Below are 25484 nucleotides of genomic sequence, written 5' to 3'. Positions count from 1 at the left end.
ACTGCATCCTGTTTCGTGAACATTAAGGACAGTATTAAATCTCTGAACCTTGATATCAAAACCTAGAATCATTGCTAGCTAACTTTGTAACCCTGGGAAAATATCTCAGGTGTTCTGGGTCTCATCTTAATGCCTCATCTATGGAATGAAAGTATTTGTTGTAGTATTGAATACTTTTCCTTTGTGTTCACCTGTCAGACAGAAATATTACTTAGAGCAGATACTCAAAAGGAAATACGTTTTCCCTTTAGCTTTTTGTTTGTATTTTTGGAATCTTATATTAAATCAAAATTCTTAGTGCATATGTATATGGAGATTTGGTAATGTTACAAAGTCCACATAAGTGTGCACAAGGGGCTCTTGTTAACGTTGGTGTCTGTACTCAGTTGAACAATTGGCTCTTAATAAAGGAAGGTAGGGTGGGAGGGAGAGAGGAAGAAAAGAAAGAAGGAAGGGCAAGTCAAGGAAAGGGAAAAGACAAAAAGAGAAAAAAGAAAAGCTCTAAATTGGCAGCATTTGCCAACTTCTGTGTTGTAAATATTCCCTTTGTCACCAGCACAACATCCCTGAAGATGGAGCTGGGAAGAGGGGTGACACTTGGCTGCAGCTGGCTGCAGTAGTATGATGGCTGTCTTATAATCGGTTTTTGATTCATTGGGAAAGGTTCCCAGTTGTATAGTGTTTATATAGCCAAATAGCATATCTGTGTACGTATGCATGGTCGTTATTTTGTGAAAAACTTATTCAGAATACAGAAGTTAATTTTAAGTTGCATCATGTTTTTTTCTGGCCCAATTATGGAAATGCTTTTTTTCCTCAGACAAGTTTGGTATGCACAAAAATACCTGGCCCCGTAACTTTCAGAGGAAAATCTGAAATTGGTGCTGACTGGAAGTGTCTATTATGTGGCTCTATAGTGATCTGAGCTGGTGTGGAGTTAAAGAGAGTCTTCTTTTTTTCCTTTTAGGCATTCTTGTTGCCTTCCTGTGACATAGCTGTAACAAGGAAGGTAGTTCAAGTGTACCGAAAGTGGATACTCCAGGACAAACCTGTGTTCATGGAAGAACCAGATAAAAAAGACGTTGCCCAAGAAGATGCTGAGAAACTAGGATTTTTAGAGACTGACAGCAAAGAGGTAATATGTTATCACCAGTTATTTCAGCTGGGAATACACATATTATAGCAAAGTATACCTGGTCAGCCAAGGGGCCAGTCAGTAGGACACAGGCAGGTGGATCTCTTTTGTCATAGCTGATGCTCTCCAGTTGCCGAGTTCCCGGAGGACCCGTTTCAGTGAGGCTGCTGCTGTGCTCTGTTCAAGGTCATCTCCTAACCCTCAGGCTAAGTCCATGTGTATATCTCAGCTTCATTATTCGGTATTGCTCGGAGCTGTTTTATAAACCATCGTATTGTACAGGTTTCTGTATGAGACTGAAAATGTCACTGCCTAAGTATTGACGTGTTTAAATAGCATTTGAGAAACTCAATTTAGAATGATTGGGCAGCCTTTTCTCTTGCAGTGGACTGTTCTATAGCAGTTAGGATGTTAACACACTTAAAAGGACTAACCCAATAATGAGTGTTGTCTCCTCCATAAATAAGTCTCACTACAGGGCTGGCTGCTGTCTTCAGAGTGGGTGCTGTGTGAATGGAACTTTTAGTCCTGGTTAGGTAATGCTAGTAGCTGGAGAAATCTAAAATGAAACAGTGGGACCTCTTCCTGAGACACAAAAGAAACTTAATACCATATTTATATATCTGGCATGCTATTTTGAAATATAGTCTGATAAATTATTTCTAAAAGTGGGTGTTGTAGCAATTAACAACAAACATTTAAAAATATTTGTGGCCAAAGGCATATCACTTTTAAATATCTATATTAATTCCATAGTTTTAATTTTTCAATATTGGTGAAATCATTTTAATAACTAGTCATGAGGCCAAAACAAATAGATAGGCAAATGGAATTTATCACACATTTTAAAGGTCTGTGTTACAGGCTCATTCAGTCTGGACCTTTATTTATTCAGCATATACTAAATGCTAGACACTGTCTTAGTTAGGTACTGGAGGTGGTGAACAAAATGGAAAAAATTTTGCCCTACTAAAACCTACATTCTCATGAATTTTGGTGAGTGTAAGGAATTAAATATGCAAACATGTACTTCTTCCCCCTCTGTTAACTGATTTTTATCTTCTGAAGACCTTGTCGGAAAGTTCCCGTCATAAGCGCTCTTCTAGTTGGGGACGCACATACTCCTTCTCGAGTGCAGTGAGCAGAGGCTGTGTGACAGAAGAGGAAGATAAGAACGTGAAAGCCGGGGCCCAGGCTATGCTGCAGGTATGCATCTGGCAGGAGACATAAAGGCCCCCAGTTGGAGTCCACTGAACATTTGTTTATTGCGATAGTGACATATAAAGTATGGTGATATATTTAGCCATCTGTCAGTAAACCACTCTCAAGTTCTCTGAGTTTTCTTCCTGATTTCTTACCTTCAGTTTGTACAGATCTTTCTCTAGTCAAAGGAGACCTACGAGTGGGTTGCGGTTTCTTCAGAGGGATTGTTATGGAGTGAAATGGCTGAGATCTCAATCTGAAAAAAATATTTTCTGAACACATATGGGTAGTTAGTCAGTGACCTGGACTCTAATTTGAAAGATAATCATGATGATTATATAATCTTAAAAGGAATATTCTTCTTAAAAATTGCCTGTTTATGAAGAATGATTTAAAAAAATGCTCCAGTTTTTAGATATTTACCTGAATGAATATATAACCAATAGAACCAATAGAACCAATGCCATTTGGGAACATTGGAAAGAGAAACTTTGGCTGATCATTTAGTCTTATCCCAGACCTCAGGATTTTATCTCAGAAATGGGGATGAGGAGATTACCTTTTGGGTCCATCTAGGGTAAAGATTGTTAGGAGTATAAGTGAAAACACAGAGTGCCTCTGTTTCCTCTGCTCCCTGGTGCCTCTTCCTCCCCCCACCCCCCCATACTCACCTTTCTAGTTGTGTCCAGTTAGGCTTCCCACACAGAGGCCGGGCATGAGGTCTGGTGATGGCACGGGCATGGATTGTGTGTTGCCGGGTTTTTGCTGACACTGCTTCTGTCATCTGTCTCTTGATAAGATTTCTTATCATGATATCCTTTTGCTTCAAATTCATTAGCAGTTTACTATAACTATTGAATTTTCTCATTTTTCAATGAAAATCAGCAAATAATTTTAAATTAACCAAAAAAAAAAAAATCAAGATGATTTTACTTGAGTAGCTTCAAAGAGCTTTGGTGCCAGTCGGTAGTATAATCTGTGCCCGCCCTCCCCTTCCCCCCTCCGCCAGCAGAGAAGTACGTGTAGGAGTCCCTTCCCTGTGTCCCTTGTTAGCCCTTGTCCTCCAAGTAGGTTGCCATTTGCTGTCATTAGCCATTCTACTGCCAGTGTCTCCCTAGGTTCAGAAGAGTGTTAATTTGTTTTCTGAAAGGCTAGGTTACATCTACCTGGCTGAACCAAGAAACAAAAATTCCACTTGATTATAGCACAACAATTTTTAAAATGTTTAGTTTGGATTATAGTAGCTATTTTTGGTTTTGTGTTTTTTTTTTATAGTAGCTATTTTTGTTCTCTTTGTGTCCAACATTTTTGCTCCTTCACTTGCTTTGTTAGGAAAAAAATGGCCAAATGGCAGGTTTGATAAGATCATCTTCTTCTGCAGTTGCTGTTTACAAGTACAATTTGAACATATTATTTTTTTTTATTTTTTTAAGTTTATATATTTATTTTTGAGAGAGAGCATGAGCAGGGGAGGGGCAGAGAGAGAGGGAGAATGAGAACCCAAGCAGGCTCCGTACTGTTGGCAAAGAGTCCATCGCAGGGCTCCATCTCATGAAAAGTGAGATCATGACCTGAGCTGAAACCGAGAGTTGGATGCTTAACCAACAGAGCCACCCAGGTGCCCCTTCTTTCTTTATTTTTACCTTAACCAATACTAACATGGTAGTAAGAAATATTCATGAACCTGGCATTTTGATCTTTTTTAAAAAATAAAATGAAAGAAGTGTATAACATATGAAGACTCCTCACTTTTACTTGGGAATATGCGAAGTTTCAAATTCAAATCGAGAAGCCAAATACATTGAGTTAAAAGGATCTGTCTTGCAATGGATCATCTATGCTGTACTTGAAAAAAGACAGCCACTAAAATTACACTAAAACCACTATAGTTGGTTAGTCAGAAACTTCTTTATTTTCCTTTTCCCCACTTGAGGGCTAGTAAATTATTTGCAATTGATGTTATCATCCATTATCAACTTTTATAGTGCTTATTTAGTAATCTTTCTAAAAAATTGGGTCATAACACCTTTCTAATCTTGCATAAGATAATCTTATAGGTTGTCAACATTTTAGTTCACCCACTTGACTTTTGAGCGTGTTTATTTTAATCTCTCTAGTCAGTTTGTACATCCATTTTGAGATGTTGTGTTAATGAGTTTCATCTACAGGTGAGCCAGAGAAGTAGATCCTTTGAGTTTGTACTATTGAATACAAAGAAGACTTAAAAAGCATAGGATCTAGATAGATGGTGCACATCCATCTATCCAGTCATCACCAGACTGACAACTCAGAATCTCCTACATTGAGGGGTCACTGGTGTCATCTTTGTCAGCGGTAACACAGTGTTATTTTCCTGTAGTGCCCCAAGCAGTAACTTACTGCATAACAGCCTAGATGCATGCTTCTCACAGTTTTCTACTGAAATACCACTGACAGAAGGGGACAATGAACTTGAATCCTAAAGGTCTGAGGCAGAGTATAGAGTGGTTGGCTGATTAAATTTTTTAAGACCTGTTTTTATTGTGAGAATTCACTTAGGTTTTATATCTTACTACCTATTAAGTTCTCATATTAAAAACATATGCACCGAGAAGCTATGCAGTGTCGATCACGTGGCTTTGGCCATTTCCTGGCTCCCTAGAGCCCCTGGAAGTCTGCACCTCTGTTGGATGCTGCTGGCCATGCTTACTGCCAGCAGAGTTCATGTTCTGGGAGGTCCAACAACAATCAGATGTTTTTCTCTAGCCACTGGCCAACCACTGCTCGTCTTCCTCTCCCCCTCCCCCACCTCCAAATGTCTCACCCAGAGGCAGTGAGCCTACCTTGTCTTTTCCCCCTTTTCCCATGAAGGAATGTCAAAAAGAAGCCTTCAAAACCTTTTCCTATTCATACGTTTTCTAAAGTTGCAATGTTAATATGCATTAATAATTTTTTTCTAAGGAAAGGTCTTTCAGGGGTCTCAGTTGTTTAAGTGATTCTAAGAGAAGCATTTTAAAAAAATCTTCAGTATGTGTTGGTACCACTTGCCTTAATTGAAATAACTCAAAGGTGACTCATTGGTAGAGGAAAATTAATATCATTATCTTTAAGAAAAATTTGTTCAGATTCATATGTTTAATTACACTTTCTAATGTAAAATTTGTTGATTTCAAGGTATTTTTGACAAATGCTGCAAATGTCTTTTTGCTGGAACCATGTGCTGAGGTTCCCATGCTCTTGAAAGAACAAGTCGATGCCTGTAAAGCTGTTTTGATTATTTTTAGGCGTATGATAATGGAGCTTACAATGAATAAAAAGACATGGTAAGTTTATTTCAAATTAATATTGTAAAACAGATGTTTTTGTTTTTCAAAATAATAATTAAAATGTTAAGACCTCCATTTATTAAATGGCTTTACAAAGTTGACAATAAGATGATAGTCTTTGGTTACAGTTTCTGTGAATTATGAAGAAGGTAAGTATCCAGTACTTTGATAGTTTATTTATTTCTATTATTGGTTTTAAAAATATTCCTGAATTAAAAGTAGTCATATTACTTAATAGTAGATTTTTCCATTTTAAACTGTCATTAGACTGTTTTGTGGAGAAACAATATAACTGGTGTTTTATAAAAACATTTTTTGTAAGCCTAGGAAAGGTTGTTAATTGCTCTGAAATGTTGTTAACTTATTTTTATTGCTTCAAATTTGAAGTTTTAAACTCACTTTGGAAAAACAATTATTTTAAATGACAGCTTGTCAGAATGAGTAAATAAATAATGCAGTCAGAAATACAGTGGCGTCATGAAAATGTGCTTATGTGAAGTGTTTTCATTTTCATCCTTTGTTTTTGTTTGGTGTCTGTGTGTTTATAATGTCCCTAAAAGCATTGCCTGTTTTAAAAACAGTGCCTTAGGTTTTTCCCAGGCCCTTGTCCCACAATGAATGTATCACCCCAGCTTAGGAGGGGGTTTCAGAGTCCCCTTTCTTCGTGTCTCTTAGTTCTGGTTGTAAAATGTCTCTCCGATCTGTCCTTTGCGTGTTCCTCCCCTCCAGCCCTGCCCAGGAGCAGCCTGGCTGTGGTCAGTGTCACTGTCAGTGACTTTTGGCTTCTGCGCTCAGTCCACGGAGGCCACTGCAGACCAGCACTGGTGCCCACTTCCCTCATGGAAATCCTCAGTGGGCCCTGTGACCAAGCCTGTCTGATGCTTTTTCTGGGTGGCCTTGAGTCAGTGCCAGGGGTACTTTGGAAAGGTCTGTGTGCAGTTGGTGGAAAGCATAGAAATGAGACAGGACTGAGCCGACAGGGGTCTCTAGGGCTGCAGAGTCCAGTCCTTTTCTTTCTCAGTGAGGGAAGGGTGGGCCTAGAGAAATCCCATCATGCAGAAGGTTCACTAATACAGAGACCATGGGAATCAACATGATTATTTCAAGGCATAAATTCCAGTGTCCTCAAGAAGCAGTTGTTAGAGCTGGAAATAGTACTGTATGACTTAAACAAAGTTAAATGCTGTGTCAGTAACATTGAGAGTAATGAGAAATGCTGGTATGCTGTCAACAGAACCATCTGCTCCTCGATAGCACAGTTACAGCAATAGTATTTTTGATGGCTTTTTTTCTTTGAAAACGATGAGTTCAGTATATCTTAGTACCAGTAGTATTTTGATTGTCTTGATAATTTTTTTTGGTGGAAATTCTGAGATAAAGTTAAGCAATTCTTCTCTGATCTTTAATAATTCAGAAATTTTCAGGTTAAAGTGTTAAAAAAAGAAACCCAATTTATAGAAATAGATGAGAATACCAAAAAATAATCAGTAGAACATAAAAAGAAGTGTGACCTGTTTCCCCAGCAGATTTCCTTATGTATTTTAGTGCCAGACAATGCCTGAATTCCCTTCGTCCCTTCTTTCATCCAGTAAATAACTACTAAGGTTCTGCTGTGAGGACGTAGGGCAAACTGAACAGACAGTGTTCCTGCCCTTGTGAGGTTTCTGTCCTCAGACTGAGAGACATAATGAACAAAGAAGCAATTTCAGTGGTATTAAGCACTAAGAACAGTGAAGCTGGCCAAGGGGACAGAGTGGAGGGTGGGGGAGTGTTTTTCACCAGGTGCCTGGGAAGGCCTAAATGAGCAGTGCCCTGAGGGAAGGGAGGGATGAGCCACTGGGAGTTCTGAGGGAAGGGCTCCCTAAGGAAGGAACAGCAGGTTGAAAGTGTGGTGTCTTGTAGGCCAGTGTGGTGGAACAGAGAAAAGAGAGGGAGAGTGGGAGGGGGTGTGATGGGGGCCAGCCACAGCCAGGTTGTGGGGCCTGGCAGACCACAGGAGGAACCCTGGCTACCCCTCTATGTATATAAGGGTACGACACAATCCAGTTTATGTTTCCAGAAGATTTCTCTGACTTCCTCTGGAGAAGAGAATGCGGTGGGGCACAAAATTTGTGGCCATAGCTGCTGGCAGCTTAGACTAGGGTTGTAGCCAGGGAAGTGCCAAGAAGTGGAAGTGACAGTGAGCAGCGTTGTGTGAATGGGTAACAGTACCACATGTGTGAGAAGATGGGGACAAAGTAAGTCCTAAAGAGCGCAGGAAACCCTATTTATTCTTCAGGGCAGGGACAGCGCACACGCATGATTTCACATGCTTCCAGGGAAGTTTTACACTCGTGGAGTTCTCCTTTGAGGAGGAGAGACCAAAAGTCAGTGTTTCACAAAATACAAAAAACAAAACAAAACAAAAAAAAAAACAAACAAAAAAAAACCCCAAACTGAAAACTGTCAAAACTGTTAGGAAATGTTTTTTCCAAACTGGAGACAATTTTTTCACCCTCATTTTCTTCCAGAAGACTCTGTGTGGGAATTTCATGGCTTGCCAGGTTTTCATGGGTTCAGAAATTAAATTAACCCTGTGTCTTTGTCAGTCATTGCTTTGGTCAGATTTGCATTTTTTTGATAGCAGTTCCCATGACTGAGGTTTTATTTGAAAATTATGTCTCTTGTTCTCTTCATGTTCATAGGATCGATATGTAACCATTCGTGTGGAAAGGATTGTTTTTTGTTGTCTTAAGCATCGCATAAATGTGAGCAGGCAGTGGTGACACCAGGGCCTGTGACAGGGGCCTGGGTACCCTGAATATGGTGAGGGACATGCTGCCCCCAGCTCTGCACCATTTCTTCCCTCATTCTCCTCTAAGCTGTCTACTCCACACACAAGTGCCCAAGATCTCCCATGGCTTGCCAGCTCTTCTTATTCCATCTAGAACCTGTAGACAGCATGCAGCAGAGGCAAATACTAGAGCAGAGTTATGAATGTATACCAGTGGATAACCCTGGGACGAAAACCAAATGGTCAGCTACAAATAAGTCAGGAAACCCTTAGAGGTCATTGTACCATGAGAAGCTTAATTAGATTCAATGTCATGTTAAGGGAAAATACTGTCTCAATATGTGGGGTATGCGAAAAGTATAAAGTAACTATGATTTTGAGATCCGTTCATTTGACCTAGACTAGATTACTTTGCCCAGTTCCTGATTTTATCACTAAAGAGCATGTAGACCAAGGAGAAAGTTATAAAGGTGAACAGGCAGTTAGTGTATAAGACCTCAAAGGAGAAGTTAAAAGGGGTGATTCCCCTCAGAACAAAAGGACCTCCCTTATATACAAAAGATACAGTGTTCTTGGTTTGTAGAGAATTGAAGAAAAGAAAAAGTGAGCAAACACTCTAATATGAAGAGTGTAACTTAGCTGTGAGGAAAAAAAAAAAAAAACATTTTGGCTGTTCTGAAGAACTTATTGCTGTTACCCTAATTAGCGGTGTTATTTGGTGTCTTCATGCCCTGTGTTGCAGACTTAGCATCTTCCAGGCACAAAGCTCCATGCCTCATAGTGAACAACAGTGACCTTTCCAAACCCCCCTACCTGTGAGTTCCTCTGGAGTTTAGTCATAGTATGATACTGACTGCGTATCTCCCCAGAATGAGGACCAGAATGTCCATTTTATTTCCTACCACAAAGATAGATATGGAGACCTCACAGGTTAAGTAAAAGAATGGATGGGAAAACTTAAGGGTGCTGTGTAAGTTCATGTGGGCATAACTATTCACTGAACACTTTTAACAGACTGGTGTAGTTGGAGAGGCAGTCTTGCCTTCCTGTCTGAAGGGGATAAAATCAGGCTAGGATGATACCTGTTTTATCCTGCCAATCAATGTGGGCACAGGATTTTTAGAACTGTTGTAACATAAGGTGGTTTATTTTGATAAAATATGGTATTCGTTATATAGTTGGCATTCAGATTGTTAATACTTCTACTCTGATTACCGATGTTGCTGAATTCTTAAGAGAATTTCTTGTACCTATAAATGAAAGTGCTTTGGAGACATGATTAATAATATGAGCTTTTATTTTGGGTGGCCCAGGGAACAGATGTTGCAAATACTACTCAGGATAACAGAAGCTGTCATGCAGAAGCCAAAGGATAAACAAATAAAGGACTTGTTTGCCCAGAGCTTGGCAGGGTTACTGTTTAGGGTAAGTCTTCTTAATTAAAACACTGCAAATGTAAGAAATGAATCATATTTTACAGCAAAATAATTTTAATCATTGAAAATTTTAAGAGTAACATTAAACTAAACTTCTAGAAATTTTCCTTCTTAGCTTTGTCTTGAAGGTTGTAATCTATTTTTTACAATTAGAACTAGGTTTCTTTTAGGCCTTCCCACCTGTCTGCCATCTACTTCTTTTGATTTGTTGAGGTTGGTGGAAATTAGGAAGATAACAAGAGCTGATGTCCTTGGTTGAGGGCCAGGTAGATTTGAGGAAATAAAGGGTAAATGGAAGCATGGGAATGGGGATAAGGTCAGGGAGTGGTTCAGGCTAGACATAAAACTGTGAGAGCTGTTGGTATGTTGGGCTATGTGTTTAAAGTCACAGGACTGGGTAGGGTCACCATGGAGAGAATAGGTGTCCTAGAGAGGAAAGAGCCATCCATCTCCATGATTGGTGGAGGAGAGGAGGCAGCTGAAGATTCTGAGAAAGGGTGGCCATGGAGCTGGGAGGGAAACTAGCAGAGTATGTGTCTGGATGCCTGGAGATAAGTATTGAGTAAGAGGAGAACGACCAGTTCACCACTGGGTTTGACAAGATGTTGGTGGTTGTAAATGTTCTAGGGGAATGAGGCCCACTTAGAGTGGATGGAGGAGAAAATGGGACCTAGGCAATAGAGGTAGCAAGTATAGTCAGGACTTTGCAGAGGTGGAAGGGAGGAGGAAAAGGAGAGCCAGCTGAGTGGGCAGCATACATGGAGGACAAGGTTTAAGGTGTGTGATTTTGAAGTCTGTTTGCTTGCCAGTGGGCATGGTCCAGTGAGGACAGCCTTGGAGGGAGAGAGAGGAGAACTACAGAAGTGAAGTTCTGAATGAGGTGAACAGGGCCTTAGGTGGGAGCAGAGAGCCAAGGAGATGGGTGTTTCTTACATCTCACAGGGTCAGAAGGGTCAAGAATGCGAGTAGTCTGACATCACCCTCAGGGGAAGAAAAGAGGCAGATGATGAACTAATTGCATAGGAAATGGAAGTTTTAAAGGTCCTGAGGGTGGTAGACTATTGCAACATTGCTTTAGAAAGCACTAGTATTTATGGGATGCTCAGAATTTATGAAGCATTTCTGAAAGAGAACAGTGTGAAAAGACTGGAAAACTGTGATGTTCTATATAAATAAAGGCATTCATACAATAGATGGGCCTGCTTTGAATAATTTGGTAGGAGATAGCATTGTGGATCATGAGCTGGAAGTGATAGCTGCAGGGAGGAGAAGTCAACCTCCCTCCTCTGTTGACTCGAAGGTGGATTTGGAGATGTATACAAAGAGCATATCTAGAAAAAGGTAGGATATGGCGATGAAGGTGGCACAAAGAGAAACTAGTTCTTTAAATAAAGTTATGTATTCCTATTGTAACACAGGAGAACCCAACTGTTCATATTAATTTTTAGTAGTTTATTTTTTTTTGTATTTTATTTTATTTATTTATTTATTTATTTTTTTATTTATATATGAAATTTATTGTCAAATTGGTTTCCATACAACACCCAGTGCTCATCCCAAAAGGTGCCCTCCTCAATACCCATCACCCACCCTCTCCTCCCTCCCACCCCCCATCAACCCTCAGTTTGTTCTCAGTTCTCAACAGTCTCTTATGCTTTGGCTCTCTCCCACTCTAACCTCTTTTTTTTTTTTTTTCCTTCCCCTCCCCCATGGGTTCCTGTTAAGTTTCTCAGGATCCACATAAGAGTGAAACCATATGGTATCTGTCTTTCTCTGTATGGCTTATTTCACTTAGCATCACACTCTCCAGTTCCATCCACATTGCTACAAAAGGCCATATTTCATTTTTTCTCATTGCCACGTAGTATTCCATTGTGTATATAAACCACAATTTCTTTATCCATTCATCAGTTGATGGACATTTAGGCTCTTTCCATAATTTGGCTATTGTTGAGAGTGCTGCTATGAACATTGGGGTACAAGTGCCCCTATGCATCAGTACTCCTGTGTCCCTTGTATAAATTCCTAGCAGTGCTATTGCTGGGTCATAGGGTAGGTCTATTTTTAATTTTCTGAGGAACCTCCACACTGCTTTCCAGAGCGGCTGCACCAATTTGCATTCCCACCAACAGTGCAAGAGGGTTCCCGTTTCTCCACATCCTCTCCAGCATCTATAGTCTCCTGATTTGTTCATTTTGGCCACTCTGACTGGCGTGAGGTGATACCTGAGTGTGGTTTTGATTTGTATTTCCCTGATAAGGAGTGACGCTGAACATCTTTTCATGTGCCTGTTCTGTTGGCCATCCGGATGTCTTCTTTAGAGAAGTGTCTATTCATGTTTTCTGCCCATTTCTTCACTGGGTTATTTGCTTTTCGGGTGTGGAGTTTGGTGAGCTCTTTATAGATTTTGGATACTAGCCCTTTGTCCGATATGTCATTTGCAAATATCTTTTCCCATTCCGTCGGTTGCCTTTTAGTTTTGTTGGTTGTTTCCTTTGCTGTGCAGAAGCTTTTTATCTTCATAAGGTCCCAGTAATTCACTTTTGCTTTTAATTCCCTTGCCTTTGGGGATGTGTCGAGTAAGAGATTGCTACGGCTGAGGTCAGAGAGGTCTTTTCCTGCTTTCTCCTCTAGGGTTTTGATGGTTTCCTGTCTCACATTCAGGTCCTTTATCCATTTTGAGTTTATTTTTGTGAATGGTGTGAGAAAGTGGTCTAGTTTCAACCTTCTGCATGTTGCTGTCCAGTTCTCCCAGCACCATTTGTTAAAGAGACTGTCTTTTTTCCATTGGATGTTCTTTCCTGCTTTGTCAAAGATTAGTTGGCCATACGTTTGTGGGTCTAGTTCTAGGGTTTCTATTCTATTCCATTGGTCTGTGTGTCTGTTTTTGTGCCAATACCATGCTGTCTTGATGATGACAGCTTTGTAGTAGAGGCTAAAGTCTGGGATTGTGATGCCTCCTGCTTTGGTCTTCTTCTTCAAAATTACTTTGGCTATTCGGGGCCTTTTGTGGTTCCATATGAATTTTAGGATTGCTTGTTCTAGTTTCAAGAAGAATGCTGGTGCAATTTTGATTGGGATTGCATTGAATGTGTAGATAGCTTTGGGTAGTATTGACATTTTGACAATATTTATTCTTCCAATCCATGAGCAGGGAATGTCTTTCCATTTCTTTAAATCTTCTTCAATTACCTTCATAAGCTTTCTATAGTTTTCAGCATACAGATCCTTTACATCTTTGGTTAGATTTATTCCTAGGTATTTTATGCTTCTTGGTGCAATTGTGAATGGGATCAGTTTCTTTATTTGTCTTTCTGTTGCTTCCTTGTTAGTGTATAAGAATGCAACTGATTTCTGTACATTGATTTTGTATCCTGCAACTTTGCTGAATTCATGTATCAGTTCTAGCAGACTTTTGGTGGAGTCTATCGGATTTTCCATGTATAATATCATGTCATCTGCAAAAAGCGAAAGCTTGACTTCATCTTTGCCAATTTTGATGCCTTTGATTTCCTTTTGTTGTCTGATTGCTGATGCTAGAACTTCCAGCACTATGTTAAACAACAGCGGTGAGAGTGGGCATCCCTGTTGTGTTCCTGATCTCAGGGAAAAAGCTCTCAGTTTTTCCCCGTTGAGGATGATGTTAGCTGTGGGCTTTTCATAAATGGCTTTTATGATCTTTAAGTATGTTCCTTCTATCCCGACTTTCTCAAGGGTTTTTATTAAGAAAGGGTGCTGGATTTTGTCAAAGGCCTTTTCTGCATTGATTGACAGGATCGTATGGTTTTTCTCTTTTTTTTTGTTAATGTGATGTATCACGTTGATTGATTTGCGAATGTTGAACCAGCCCTGCATCCCAGGAATGAATCCCACTTGATCATGGTGAACAATTCTTTTTATATGCCGTTGAATTCGATTTGCTAGTATCTTATTGAGAATTTTGGCATCCATATTCATCAGGGATATTGGCCTGTAGTTCTCTTTTTTTACTGGGTCTCTGTCTGGTTTAGGAATCAAAGTCATACTGGCTTCATAGAATGAGTCTGGAAGTTTTCCTTCCCTTTCTATTTCTTGGAATAGCTTGAGAAGGATAGGTATTATCTCTGCTTTAAACGTCTGGTAGAACTCCAGATTGGGAGATTTTTGATAACCGATTCAATTTCTTCGCTGGTTATGGGCCTGTTCAAGCTTTCTATTTCCTCCTGATTGAGTTTTGGAAGAGTGTGGGTGTTCAGGAATTTGTCCATTTCTTCCAGGTTGTCCAATTTGTTGGCATATAATTTTTCATAGTATTCCCTGATAATTGTTTGTATCTCTGAGGGATTGGTTGTAATAATTCCATTTTCATTCATGATTTTATCTATTTGGGTCATCTCCCTTTTCTTTTTGAGAAGCCTGGCTAGAGGTTTGTCAATTTTGTTTATTTTTTCAAAAAACCAACTCTTGGTTTCGTTGATCTGCTCTACAGTTTTTTTAGATTCTATATTGTTTATTTCTGCTCTGATCTTTATTATTTCTCTTCTTCTGCTGGGTTTAGGCTGCCTTTGCTGTTCTGCTTCTATTTCCTTTAGGTGTGCTGTTAGATTTTGTATTTGGGATTTTTCTTGTTTCTTGAGATAGGCCTGGATTGCAATGTATTTTCCTCTCAGGACTGCCTTCGCTGCGTCCCAAAGCGTTTGGATTGTTGTATTTTCATTTTCGTTTGTTTCCATATATTTTTTAATTTCTTCTCTAATTGCCTGGTTGACCCACTCATTCGTTAGTAGGGTGTTCTTTAACCTCCATGCTTTTGGAGGTTTTCCAGACTTTTTTCTGTGGTTGATTTCAAGCTTCATAGCATTGTGGTCTGAAAGTATGCATGGTATGATTTCAATTCTTGTAAACTTATGAAGGGCTGTTTTGTGACCCAGTATATGATCTATCTTGGAGAATGTTCCATGTGCACTCGAGAAGAAAGTATATTCTGTTGCTTTGGGATGCAGAGTTGTAAATATATCTGTCAAGTCCATCTGATCCAATGTCTCATTCAGGGCCCTTGTTTCTTTATTGATCGTGTGTCTAGATGATCTATCCATTTCTGTAAGTGGGGTGTTAAAGTCCCCTGCAATTACCACATTCTTATCAATAAGGTTGCTTGTGTTTATGAGTAATTGTTTTATATATTTGGGCGCTCCGGTATTCGGCGCATAGACATTTATAATTGTTAGCTCTTCCTGATGGATAGACCCTGTCACTATTACATAATGTCCTTCTTCATCTCTTGTTACAGCCTTTAATTTAAAGTCTAGTTTGTCTGATATAAGTATGGCTACTCCAGCTTTCTTTTGGCTTCCAGTAGCATGATAAATAGTTCTCCATCCCCTCACTCTCAATCTAAAGGTGTCCTCAGGTCTAAAATGAGTCTCTTGTAGACAGCAAATAGATGGGTCTTGTTTTTTTATCCATTCTGATACCCTATGTCTTTTGGTTGGCGCATTTAATCCATTTACATTCAGTGTTATTATAGAAAGATATGGGTTTAGAGTCATTGTGATGTCTGTATGTTTTATGCTTGTAGTGATGTCTCTGGTACTTTGTCTCACAGGGTCCCCCTTAGGATCTCTTGTAGGGCTGGTTTAGTGGTGACAAATTCCTTCAGTTTTTGTTTGTTTGGGAAGACCTTTATCTCTCCTTCTATTCTAAATGACAGACTTGCTGGATAAAGGATTCTCGGCTGCATATTTTTTCTGTCTAGCACACTGAAAATCTCGTGCCAATTCTTTCTGGCCTGCCAAGTTTCAAAAGAGAGATCAGTCACGAGTCTTATAGGTCTCCCTTTATATGTGAGGGCACGTTTACCCCTTGTTGCTTTCAGAATTTTCTCTTTATCCTTGTATTTTGCCAGTTTCACTCTGATATGTCGTGCAGAAGATCGATTCAAGTTACGTCTGAAGGGAGTTCTCTGTGCCTCTTGGATTTCAATGCCTTTTTCCTTCCCCACTTCAGGGAAGTTCTCAGCTATTATTTCTTCAAGTACCCCTTCAGCACCTTTCCCTCTCTCTTCCTCCTCTGGGATACCAATTATGCGTATATTATTTCTTTTTAGTGTATCACTTAGTTCTCTAATTTTCCCCTCATACTCCTGGATTTTTTTATCTCTCTTTTTCTCAGCTTCCTCTTTTTCCATAACTTTATCTTCTAGTTCACCTATTCTCTCCTCTGCCTCTTCAATCCGAGCTGTGGTGGTTTCCATTTTGTTATGCATTTCATTTAAAGCGTTTTTCAGCTCCTCGTGACTGTTCCTTAGTCCCTTGATCTCTGTAGCAAGAGATTCTCTGCTGTCAGCTATACTGTTTTCAAGCCCAGCGATTAATTTTATGACTATTATTCTAAATTCACTTTCTGTTATATTATTTAAATCCTTTTTGATCAGCTCATTAGCTGTTGTTATTTCCTGGAGATTCTTCTGAGGGGAATTCTTCCGCTTGGTCATTTTGGATAGTCCCTGGCGTGGTGAGGACCTGCAGGGCACTTCCCCTGTGCTGTGGTGTATAACTGGAGTTGGTGGGCGGAGCCGCAGTCCGACCTGATGTCTGCCCCCAGCCCACCGCTGGGGCCACAGTCAGACTGGTGCGTGCCTTCTCTTCCCCTCTCCTAGGGGCGGGATTCACTGTGGGGTGGGGTGGCCTGTCTGGGCTACTTGCACACTGCCAGGCTTGTGATGCTGGGGATCTGGCGTCTTAGCTGGGGTGGGTAGGCAAGGTGCACAGGGGCAGGAGGGGCAGGCTTAGCTTGCTTCTCCTTAGGTGATCCACTTCAGGAGGGGCCCTGTGGCAGCAGGAGGGAGTCAGATCCGCTGCTGGAGGTTTGGCTCCGCAGAAGCGCAGAGTTGGGTGTTTGCGCGGAGGAGCGAGCAAGTTCCCTGGCAGGAACTGGTTCTCTTTGGGATTTTGGCTGGGGGATGGGCGGGGGAGATGGCGCTGGCGAGCGCCTCTGTTCCCCACCAAACTGAGCTCTGTCGTCCAGGGCTCAGCAGCTCTCCTTCCCTTTGTCCTCCAGCCTTCCCGCTTTCCGAGCAGAGCTGTTATCTTATGACCTCCCAGACGCTAAGTCGCGCTTGCTGTGGGAACACAGTCCGTCAGGCCCCTCCACTTTTTGCAAGCCAGACTCAGGGGCTCTGCTTGGCCGGGGAGCCGCCCCTCCGCCCCGGCTCCCTCCCGCCAGTCCGTGGAGCGCGCACCGCCTCGCTGCCCTTCCTACCCTCTTCCGTGGGCCTCTCGTCTGCGCTTGGCTCCAGTGACTCCGTTCTGCTAATCCTCTGGCGGTTTTCTGGGTTATTTAGGCAGGTGTAGGTGGAATCTAAGTGATCAGCAGGACGCGCGGTGAGCCCAGCGTCCTCCTACGCCGCCATCTTCCCTCTCTCCCCCAATTTTTAGTAGTTTAATAGGATTGAATGATCTTGGCTTGATGAGAAATACATGAGAGGCTGCAGAAATAATTGGCATGTCCTCACTTGCCTTCAGAATAGGATAATCACTCTTATTCTGATTGCCTTGCTTAGTTATTAGATATATGAAGTGGTCTACCCATCCTTTTGTGTGTATTCAACCTTGCCTCAGGCGTGGTGCAGACCATTTGCTTTGCTGCCCGTCTGGATGTACAAACACTCTGCTCACTTTACTGTAACTCTCATGGAGAGTTTCACTGTCGGCACCTTCTTCTCGGTCTCCCAGCCCTGATAGGACTGTAGCTGCCAAGTGATGTGGGCTGAAGCCAGGCTTAGGGTAGTGAGTGCTTGGGCCTCATTCCTCACCAGTTGCCTGGCCCTGCATCTATTGGTTGTGTTGGAATTGGAGCAAGAGCTTGTCACTGAATTAAGCAAGAATCTATCGTGGAGTTGTACTTTTTGTTTATTTGATTAGTTTTGATTTGGGAGAAAAATCCCCCTTATTAATGGATGATCTTGTCAGATCTTGAAAATTAGTTTTAAGTCCATGATTGTTGATTTTGATGACATCATTATTATTTTGGCCATGGATCAGGAAGAATGTTTAAATTAAGAAGCAGCCATAAAATAGTGGAGAGAAGAAGAGCTTTTTGGAGGTAGACACAGAGTACCGAGCTCTGGTACTTCCTGGCTGTGTGGCCTTAAGCAAATCACTTTGCCTTTCTGAGTCTCTTCCCTAATCTGTCACAGTCAGGAAAGGACAGGGTTGTCCTAAGAATCAGAGCAGGTTCATCTGGGATTTATGATCATCTGTTGACCTCCCAAGCCCTTTGTGGGATCTAAGGGAGGAGAAAAATGTGAAAGGTCTGGACAGCTCTACCAGGCAATGAAGTGGGCATCATCTTAATTCCATTCTAAAATTAAATGTGCCATCAAATTATTATTTGTTCACTTATGTAGACGTCTACAATTGCCAGATGCTTGATTTTAAAAATTTGAATAAGGAAAGTATTAAAGGGGACAGAAAATTTTGAGTTGCCATTATCCTTTTATCTTTTTCAAATTTTTCCTCTAACATATAGTTTTTTCTCTATCAGTAGATAACTTGGGTTGGCACAGTTCCTTCAAATGAGTTAAGTTTTATTTAGATATTTACCAAATAATGGTGTTTGTCAGAAATGATGTTTTAACCTGTTATCAGTGCTAAACAGGACCTTATGCTTGAAGTTCTCAAAGTATATCAGGAAACTTGGACCATGCTCCTTCTACTAGAAGTAGCATAGTATTTAAAATTACATAGTCCCCCAAGTGTGGTGAGTAGAGAAATGTAACAAGTGGCTGGCCAGGAAATGTATGTAAGAAAAGGAGTGGCTTATGAACACATGTATTTTTTTTTTTTACATAGTTTGATAAAACATGAATTTCAGCACTGGAAGAACTTTGGAGATGCTCTTATTCGGCTTTTTGCTTTTTATGAGAAAGAAAATGACTCCAGAAAAGCCAAGTAAATAGCCCAGGTCACAAATCAAGTTAGTGACAGAACCCAGAGTCTGGGGCTCTGCCTTTCCCTCCTCCTCTTCGAAAAGGGTAACTTATTCAAAGGGCATCCTGCCTTCGTGCACACAGGTGCCACCCCTTGCCCACACACTGTATGTTACCGTTTTGCTCTGGGTTCAGGTGTTGTCAGCAGAGACTTACGATGGGGACGATTCACCAGGTCTGTGTATACATGTTTGTGAGATTTGCTAAGATGAATTTTATAAGCTGTGGGAAGTCACTGTTCTGTGCTTGTTTTATAATTAGTCAACAAAGTGAAGCCAATGCAAGATTCCCAATACAGGGCGTCTTTTACCACACAAAAACTCTGCTTTTAATCTGAAGCTAGTGCTGTAACCAGACGTGAGACTGAATGCTGGTAACATTGCCAGTTTCTCCTTTTTCCCCTTACTCTGCTAAGATTATCTTTTTGAGCTACTATTTATTAATTTTATTGTGTATATGCGCTTTATGGTAATGCCCTCAAACTCATTTTGAAAAAAGGAGTGTAAAATTGAATAAACAGAAGATGGCATTATAATCACAATAAATAATACTTAATAAAATATTAGTAATAATGAATGATAAAATTATTTATTTTTTCTTTTGCGCTGTTCTTAATTTTAAAAAATTCATCCATCTTAGAATCAGATTGTAAGTATGAAAATTTAAAACCTTGTTTTCAATATATTTAATGATTTTAGCTCAACTTTCACATTTTTGCCCCTTTAAAAAGTATGGTAAACATGAATTGAAACACAGAGAAAAGGTACATTGCATAAGGAGTCACTTTAAGTATGATTTTTCAAGTGGTCAAAACAGGCCTGCATAATTACAGACTATTTTCTAGTTCTCAGAGTTTTCCTATGTGTATTTTATTTTTTTTTAATTTTTTTCTTAATGTTTATTTTTGAGAGAGAGAGAGACAGAGTGTCAGAGCACAAACAGGGGAGGGGCAGAGAGAGAGGGAGACACAGCATCGGAAGCAGGCTCCAGTCTTTGAGCTGTCAGCACTGAGCCTGGTACGGGGCTTGAACCCACGGACCACGAGATCACGACCTGAGCCAAAGTTGGACTGACTTAACCGACTGAGCCACTTACATATCCCCTCCTATGTGTATTTTAAAGAAAAATTTCTGTTTAATTAAAAAGCCAGCTTATCCCTATCCCATGCATAGGACAACCCCCATCAACTGCGGGGGTCTGTCTGCATCCGGGGTGGGCAGAAATATTTGCAGGTTGGCACCTTAACAAGAACATTAAGGTCTGACAATGGATTGGGGAAGTCACACAAACTTTGGGTATAAAGATGCCCTGTAGTAAGATTAAGAAAGCCTTTGGGGCTCACCTGACATGGACTTGGCACTTCTTTCAAGGGAGATGTATTTTGATGTGAATTTTAAAGGGTGTGGAATATCTGGGCAGAGAGAGGGAACTAGGCAATTTCAAGGTGAGGAGATATCCAGAATATGTGCACACTTGTCTGGTGGGGTTGCCCATGTGACCACTTGTAGTGCTGCAGACATAGGCTAGAGGAGGAACATGGAGAAGTGAGTAGACGCTCAAGGAAAGTGCTCTAATAGGGGAATGCAGACAATGGTGGGAATGGATGCCACTTACTAGAGGCTGGGTGGGGTGGCAGTCAGGGACACCTTGGAGGAAGTAATGTCCACATTGTGACTTGAAGAATGAGTGGGAGATAAAAAGCCAAAAAAGAAAGGAAGAGAGGAAGGAAAGCTACATGCAAAGGCCAGGAGCAGGAGAGACCAGGTCAAGGAACTGGAAGAATCTCAGTGGAAGTGCTGAATTCTTTTTACTATCATGCCTGCAGGTGACTGCAAGTAGAGCTGTCTAGTACCCAGATCAACAAGGTCAGGAAACCAAAGAGGTCTGGGCTAACCATGGAGACTCAGAGGAATTTTACAGGTGGTAACTAGAGCCACAAGAATGGGGACCAGAACCCCAGCAGAGATGGGGTGGCATAGGAAGGGAGAAAGCCAGAGCAGTTGGTGGAATAGGGAGATGAGGAGGTATACATGCAGTGAGTATGGGACATTCTTCCAAGAAGTTTGGCTTTAAATGTTCTAGCTAGAGGGAGGAATCTGGGGTCAAGGGAATTTTTTGTTTATTTTTCGTTTTTAAGATGAGGTAGACTTGGAGAATGTTTGAATGCTGATGGGGAGAAGCTGGGTTAGTAGGATAGATTGGAGAAAAAGGAGAGGCAGTGTTCATGGAAACACAAAGAGCAAGGAGGCGGTTCAGAGCAGAGGTGGGAACAAGCAGAGAGGAGCAGGAGACTCTCTTCACTTAAAGCCTGGAGGTGGAGGAGAAGCTGGGCAAACACATGGGGCTCGTGGGGCTTGTTTAATGGGTTTTATTTTCTCTTAAATCTGCAGTGAGTTCATCTGCTAGAAAGCAGGGAGGAGTTGGTGGAGCTGGAAGTTTACATAGAGGATGCTTTGTGAAGAGGATGCTAGAAGTAGCCACTGTAGAGAGTGAGAGAGAGCTGTCCAAGAAGCAGAATAGTTGTAGTACTGAGAGCTTTGTCTTCTTCCCGATTATGGCCAGGACCAGCCGCAGGCACTAGAGGGATTTTCAGTCAGGAGCTTTGTTCTTAATGGTAACTAATTTCTCATGAGCTCAGATCCTGGTTTCAGTTGATCAAATGAATTCTGAGAAACTAAAAGAAAAACAGGATCAAGTGCTTTTTATTGCTTTAAAGCTCATTTTAGTAATAGTAAAATATTTTGTTAAAAATTCTTCTTCCAAATGAGGACGATTAAAGTCTCTAATTGGCTGGTTGGTTTCAGACGCTCATGGTGGCGTGGATCCGAGCAAACCTCTGTGTATACATTTCTCGAGAGCTCTGGGATGACTTTCTTGGCGTGCTGTCCTCCCTCACGGAATGGGAGGAGCTCATAACTGAGTGGGCCAACATCATGGACTCGTTGACAGCAGTGCTCGCGAGAACTGTTTATGGAGTTGAGATGACAAACCTACCTCTGGACAAATTAAGTGAACAAAAGGAAAAGAAGCAGCGAGGCAAAGGTACTTCTACTCTTACAGGGTAACACCCGATGTCGGAGACTGGGGAGGAGTGTGTATTTGTACATGGAGGCAATTAACACATGGAATTTTACAATAAACTGAACCAGCCATGTGGGCAGTATCTTTTCACTGATGGTGTTGGATTGTGTTTCATAGCACGCTGACCTCTTAAGGATGCTGAAAGGGAGTAGCAGTGGTAGCAACAATAATATAATAATGGCTAGTGCTTGTACACATTATCTGTCTTCACCCTCATGGTAACCTCTGAGGTGGATACTATCATCCCCATGTCACAGACAGAGAAACTGAAGTACAGAGAGTCCATGGTGATGGACTCATTCAAGGTCATGTAGCTAATACGTGAGAAAGCCGGAAATCAAAGCTAGGCAAGTCCGTCTCAAGGCACCACACTAAAAGGACTTATTCCACTGCCTGCCTAGGAAAGGCAGAAAGTGGAAAATTTCTGAGTGATTCAGCTAGGAGGCCTTTTGGCTTTGTTGTGTTTCTGGGTAAAAATTGTTTTGAGACCTAGAGTCAGATCAAGGTTGAAAACATCAGTGGTGTTTTCTACTGGGGACAACAATTTGTTGTCATTACTGTTTTAAGGCTGTGACACAGTCCTTGGGTTAATTCACTTGTACTCCAATTTATTATTTAAAGATTTTGAGGCAGTTCATAGAAGCACCTATAATATGAGAGATAAAATACATAAGGTCACGGGGGCAAAATTAAAGGGGGTGGGATTATAGGAGCAGTTATAAATGCCAGAATGCATGCCAGAGAGCCTCCTCTGCTTGTTGGGGAGGGGTGGCAGGCTTGGACTTGACTCTGATCTTCACAGGGTTACAGCAGAGGATCACAGATTACAAAAGGTGAAAACAGTCCACAGCTTAGGTGATACATAGCTTTTCCTGGTCCTAAGACCTGAGAAGAATTTCTGCTCCAAAGATTCATGAAGTGTACGTTGCTTGCTGTAGTAGACCACAGCTTCAACAATAGCCTTATTATAGATTGTATCAGCTTTTGCTGGGTGACAGATCACCCCAAAACATAGCAGCTTAAAATAACAGTCAGTTGTTTAGATACTGATTTTATGAGTTGTTAGTTTGGGTTCGACTCAGTTGGGCAGTTCTGCTGGATTCACTCCTGTGTTTGTAGTCAGCTAGGCTGTGAAATAATCATGTAGGCAGCTCTAGGGATTGGCCAGCTGTCAGCTGGGGCCATGGGAGGGACTTGGCTGTATACCTTTCATCGCCCAGCAGGCCAGCTCAGGCTTTTTGTTCAAAGACTTAAGGTTCCAGGAGCAGCAATGGGGCAAGCCCAGATTTTCAAGTGCATTTCAGATCTCTGCTTGCTCAGTTTTGCTACCAAAGTAAGTCATGTGATGAAGCCCAGGGTCGGTGTGGGAGAGGACAGCAAAGGATGTGAATGTGGGGAGCTGTGAGCCAATTAAGTGATTACTTCACCATACAGACATACAGTTAACGTGACTGATTCTTACATCTTCACTGCAGTCTGTGAGTGGCTGTGTTTATTTATAGGAAGGTAAACACTTCAAAAAACACTCCTGATGGAATGATACAGAACGAATTTAATCATTTAATCAGTGCCCATGGCAAATACTTCTGATTTCTCTGTTATATTGCTTTATTCTAAAAATGGCTTTAAGTATTCACTGTGGAAATACTTGCCTTCTAAGCACTGGACTTGTGGAAACAAAATACACTCTCAGGAACCTGGGGGTGAAAACAAACCACAGTTTGTGGCAGCCACCAGCCACATCATACCTGTGCAGAAATCTCTGTCTCATTCTCTTTGCCCCTGTATTTCTTTTGGTACCTTGACTACTCATTTGAAATATTTGACCAGAGCAATATGAGAGGAAAGCAGACAAGTTGGGTTACAAACTGCAGTATTTTATTGTTTTGGAGGTTTGCTAAAATGGGATTTTGTATTATTCATAGATTTTCACTTGACTCTGATTAGAGTTTACAGACACAAATTTCTCTTGGTAATTTGTGGAGAGGTTAGCATCTCCAGGAGGGAGCATTATTCTAAAGCCAGGATCTCTCATTTTGTGGTTTATAAAAGTAGTTTTTGGAGTGACCGGACAGCAGTGGTATAACTTCATTTGACATTGTTCTTTTACTGAGAAAGTTTTATTGACATTTTTTTATATTGGAATGATATTATTGTTATGAGGCTGTTGGAGATGCTTGAAAAATACTTTGGCAACAGGAATTTCTAGATTACTGTTATGTGCAAACCTTCGTACTGAAGTATAAGGAAATGGTACCTATTATGCAACAAGAGAGTCTGTAATAAATATAATTGCACTTATGAAATTTGCTGAGCAACACAGGCTGTGCAATGAATGATAATGACTTCAGCCTTTAGATTATTTTTCTCGTCTTATCCTCTATCAGGTTGTGTTCTAGATTCTCAGAAAGGAACCACTGTGGGGAGATCCTTTTCTCTCAGCTGGCGGAGCCACCCAGATGTGACTGAACCAATGCGATCTAGGAGTGCCACCACATCTGGGGCACCAGGAGTTGAGAAGGCAAGAAATATTGTTCGCCAAAAAGCAACCGGTAAACATTTATTTAAATTTTTTCTGTAAGGTCTAGTTGCTATCTAAAATGGATTCATAGGAATAAAATGTTTTAAAGGTTTTAAAATTCCGCTCAGAGTTAAATGGGATGTCTCTGTATCTTTTAATTATCTGTTCTGATACTTTTCAAATCCATTTTTGATACTTATTTCTGAGTCCATTGTGAAAAAGAACTTGAGATGTTAATATTGAGTGAGATATTTGTGCAAAAGAGAGAAAATAAATGTTTTTGTTTGAACCTTAGAGAAAATAGATTCTTAGTAATCACACACTTAGTTGCATTATTGTTGTTGAACATTGGTAATCTTAGTGTGGCAACTGTTCCCACACAGGAAGAGAGAATAATGCACTTAGTTTTCAGGACTGGAGGGAGACATTTACGTTTTGGGGTTCTTTGGGAAATTGAGCTTTATATGCCTGTTGATGTTGTCCTCCTAGCCTGTTAGAATTAATAAGAACTTGACCAAGAACCCCCAGTTTTTTGGACTTATTTCCTACACTTTTAAAACCAAAAGAGAAATCTTTAAAAAGTAAGCTTGTATCCAGTATTTAATAAGAACAAATAAAACCCCTTCCCTCCAGTGACTCTGAGGCTGTAACTTAGGTTTAAAACAAATTTGAGTTTCCTGTCATTTTTCACATCAGTACTACCACACTGTTCTAATCGATATTCAGCATGCTGACTGCAGAAAGTCACAATATCCTCTGGTCATAAATCAGAGTCATTTACAGTCAACATATTTTACAGTACTTAGTAAACACTTCATAGAGATGGCTTAGAATCCTGTTGGAGCTTTTACGAAAATACATTGTGCCTTAGCCCTGTCTAATGCTTTTTGCTACAGCATTTGTTGGTAATTATCACCTTACTACATTCACCTCCTGTTCCACTTCTCCTGCTCTCTCCTTCATCCCCTTCCTTGAGGAGAGACTGTTCCTGGTAACAGGCAACTTTGGGGAAGGCTTACACACTGACTTTCATTCTCATCCCAACTCCTAGAAACTCCTTTC

At 40.8% G+C, this 25484-nt stretch overlaps 1 protein-coding gene across 6 annotated transcripts in view; it reads left to right on the top strand.

Annotated features, from left to right (window-relative positions):
* The window catches only part of RALGAPA2 (Ral GTPase activating protein catalytic subunit alpha 2), a 329216-nt gene that overhangs the window by 100306 nt on the left and 203426 nt on the right, over positions 1–25484 (top strand). For all 6 annotated transcript variants that reach the window (XM_040447849.1, XM_040447847.1, XM_040447848.1 and 3 more), the window contains exons 11-16: positions 968–1135; positions 2204–2341; positions 5492–5640; positions 9730–9841; positions 21625–21862; positions 24289–24453. In XM_040447849.1, coding sequence (XP_040303783.1) covers positions 968–1135; positions 2204–2341; positions 5492–5640; positions 9730–9841; positions 21625–21862; positions 24289–24453 — 970 coding nt within the window. The remainder of the gene's footprint in view (positions 1–967; positions 1136–2203; positions 2342–5491; positions 5641–9729; positions 9842–21624; positions 21863–24288; positions 24454–25484) is intronic.

This window comes from Herpailurus yagouaroundi, unplaced genomic scaffold, assembly GCF_014898765.1.
Source record: "Herpailurus yagouaroundi ecotype Mexico unplaced genomic scaffold, PumYag 196, whole genome shotgun sequence".
Taxonomy (NCBI): Eukaryota; Metazoa; Chordata; class Mammalia; order Carnivora; family Felidae; genus Herpailurus; species Herpailurus yagouaroundi.
This window is presented reverse-complemented; position numbering and strand designations above follow the sequence as displayed.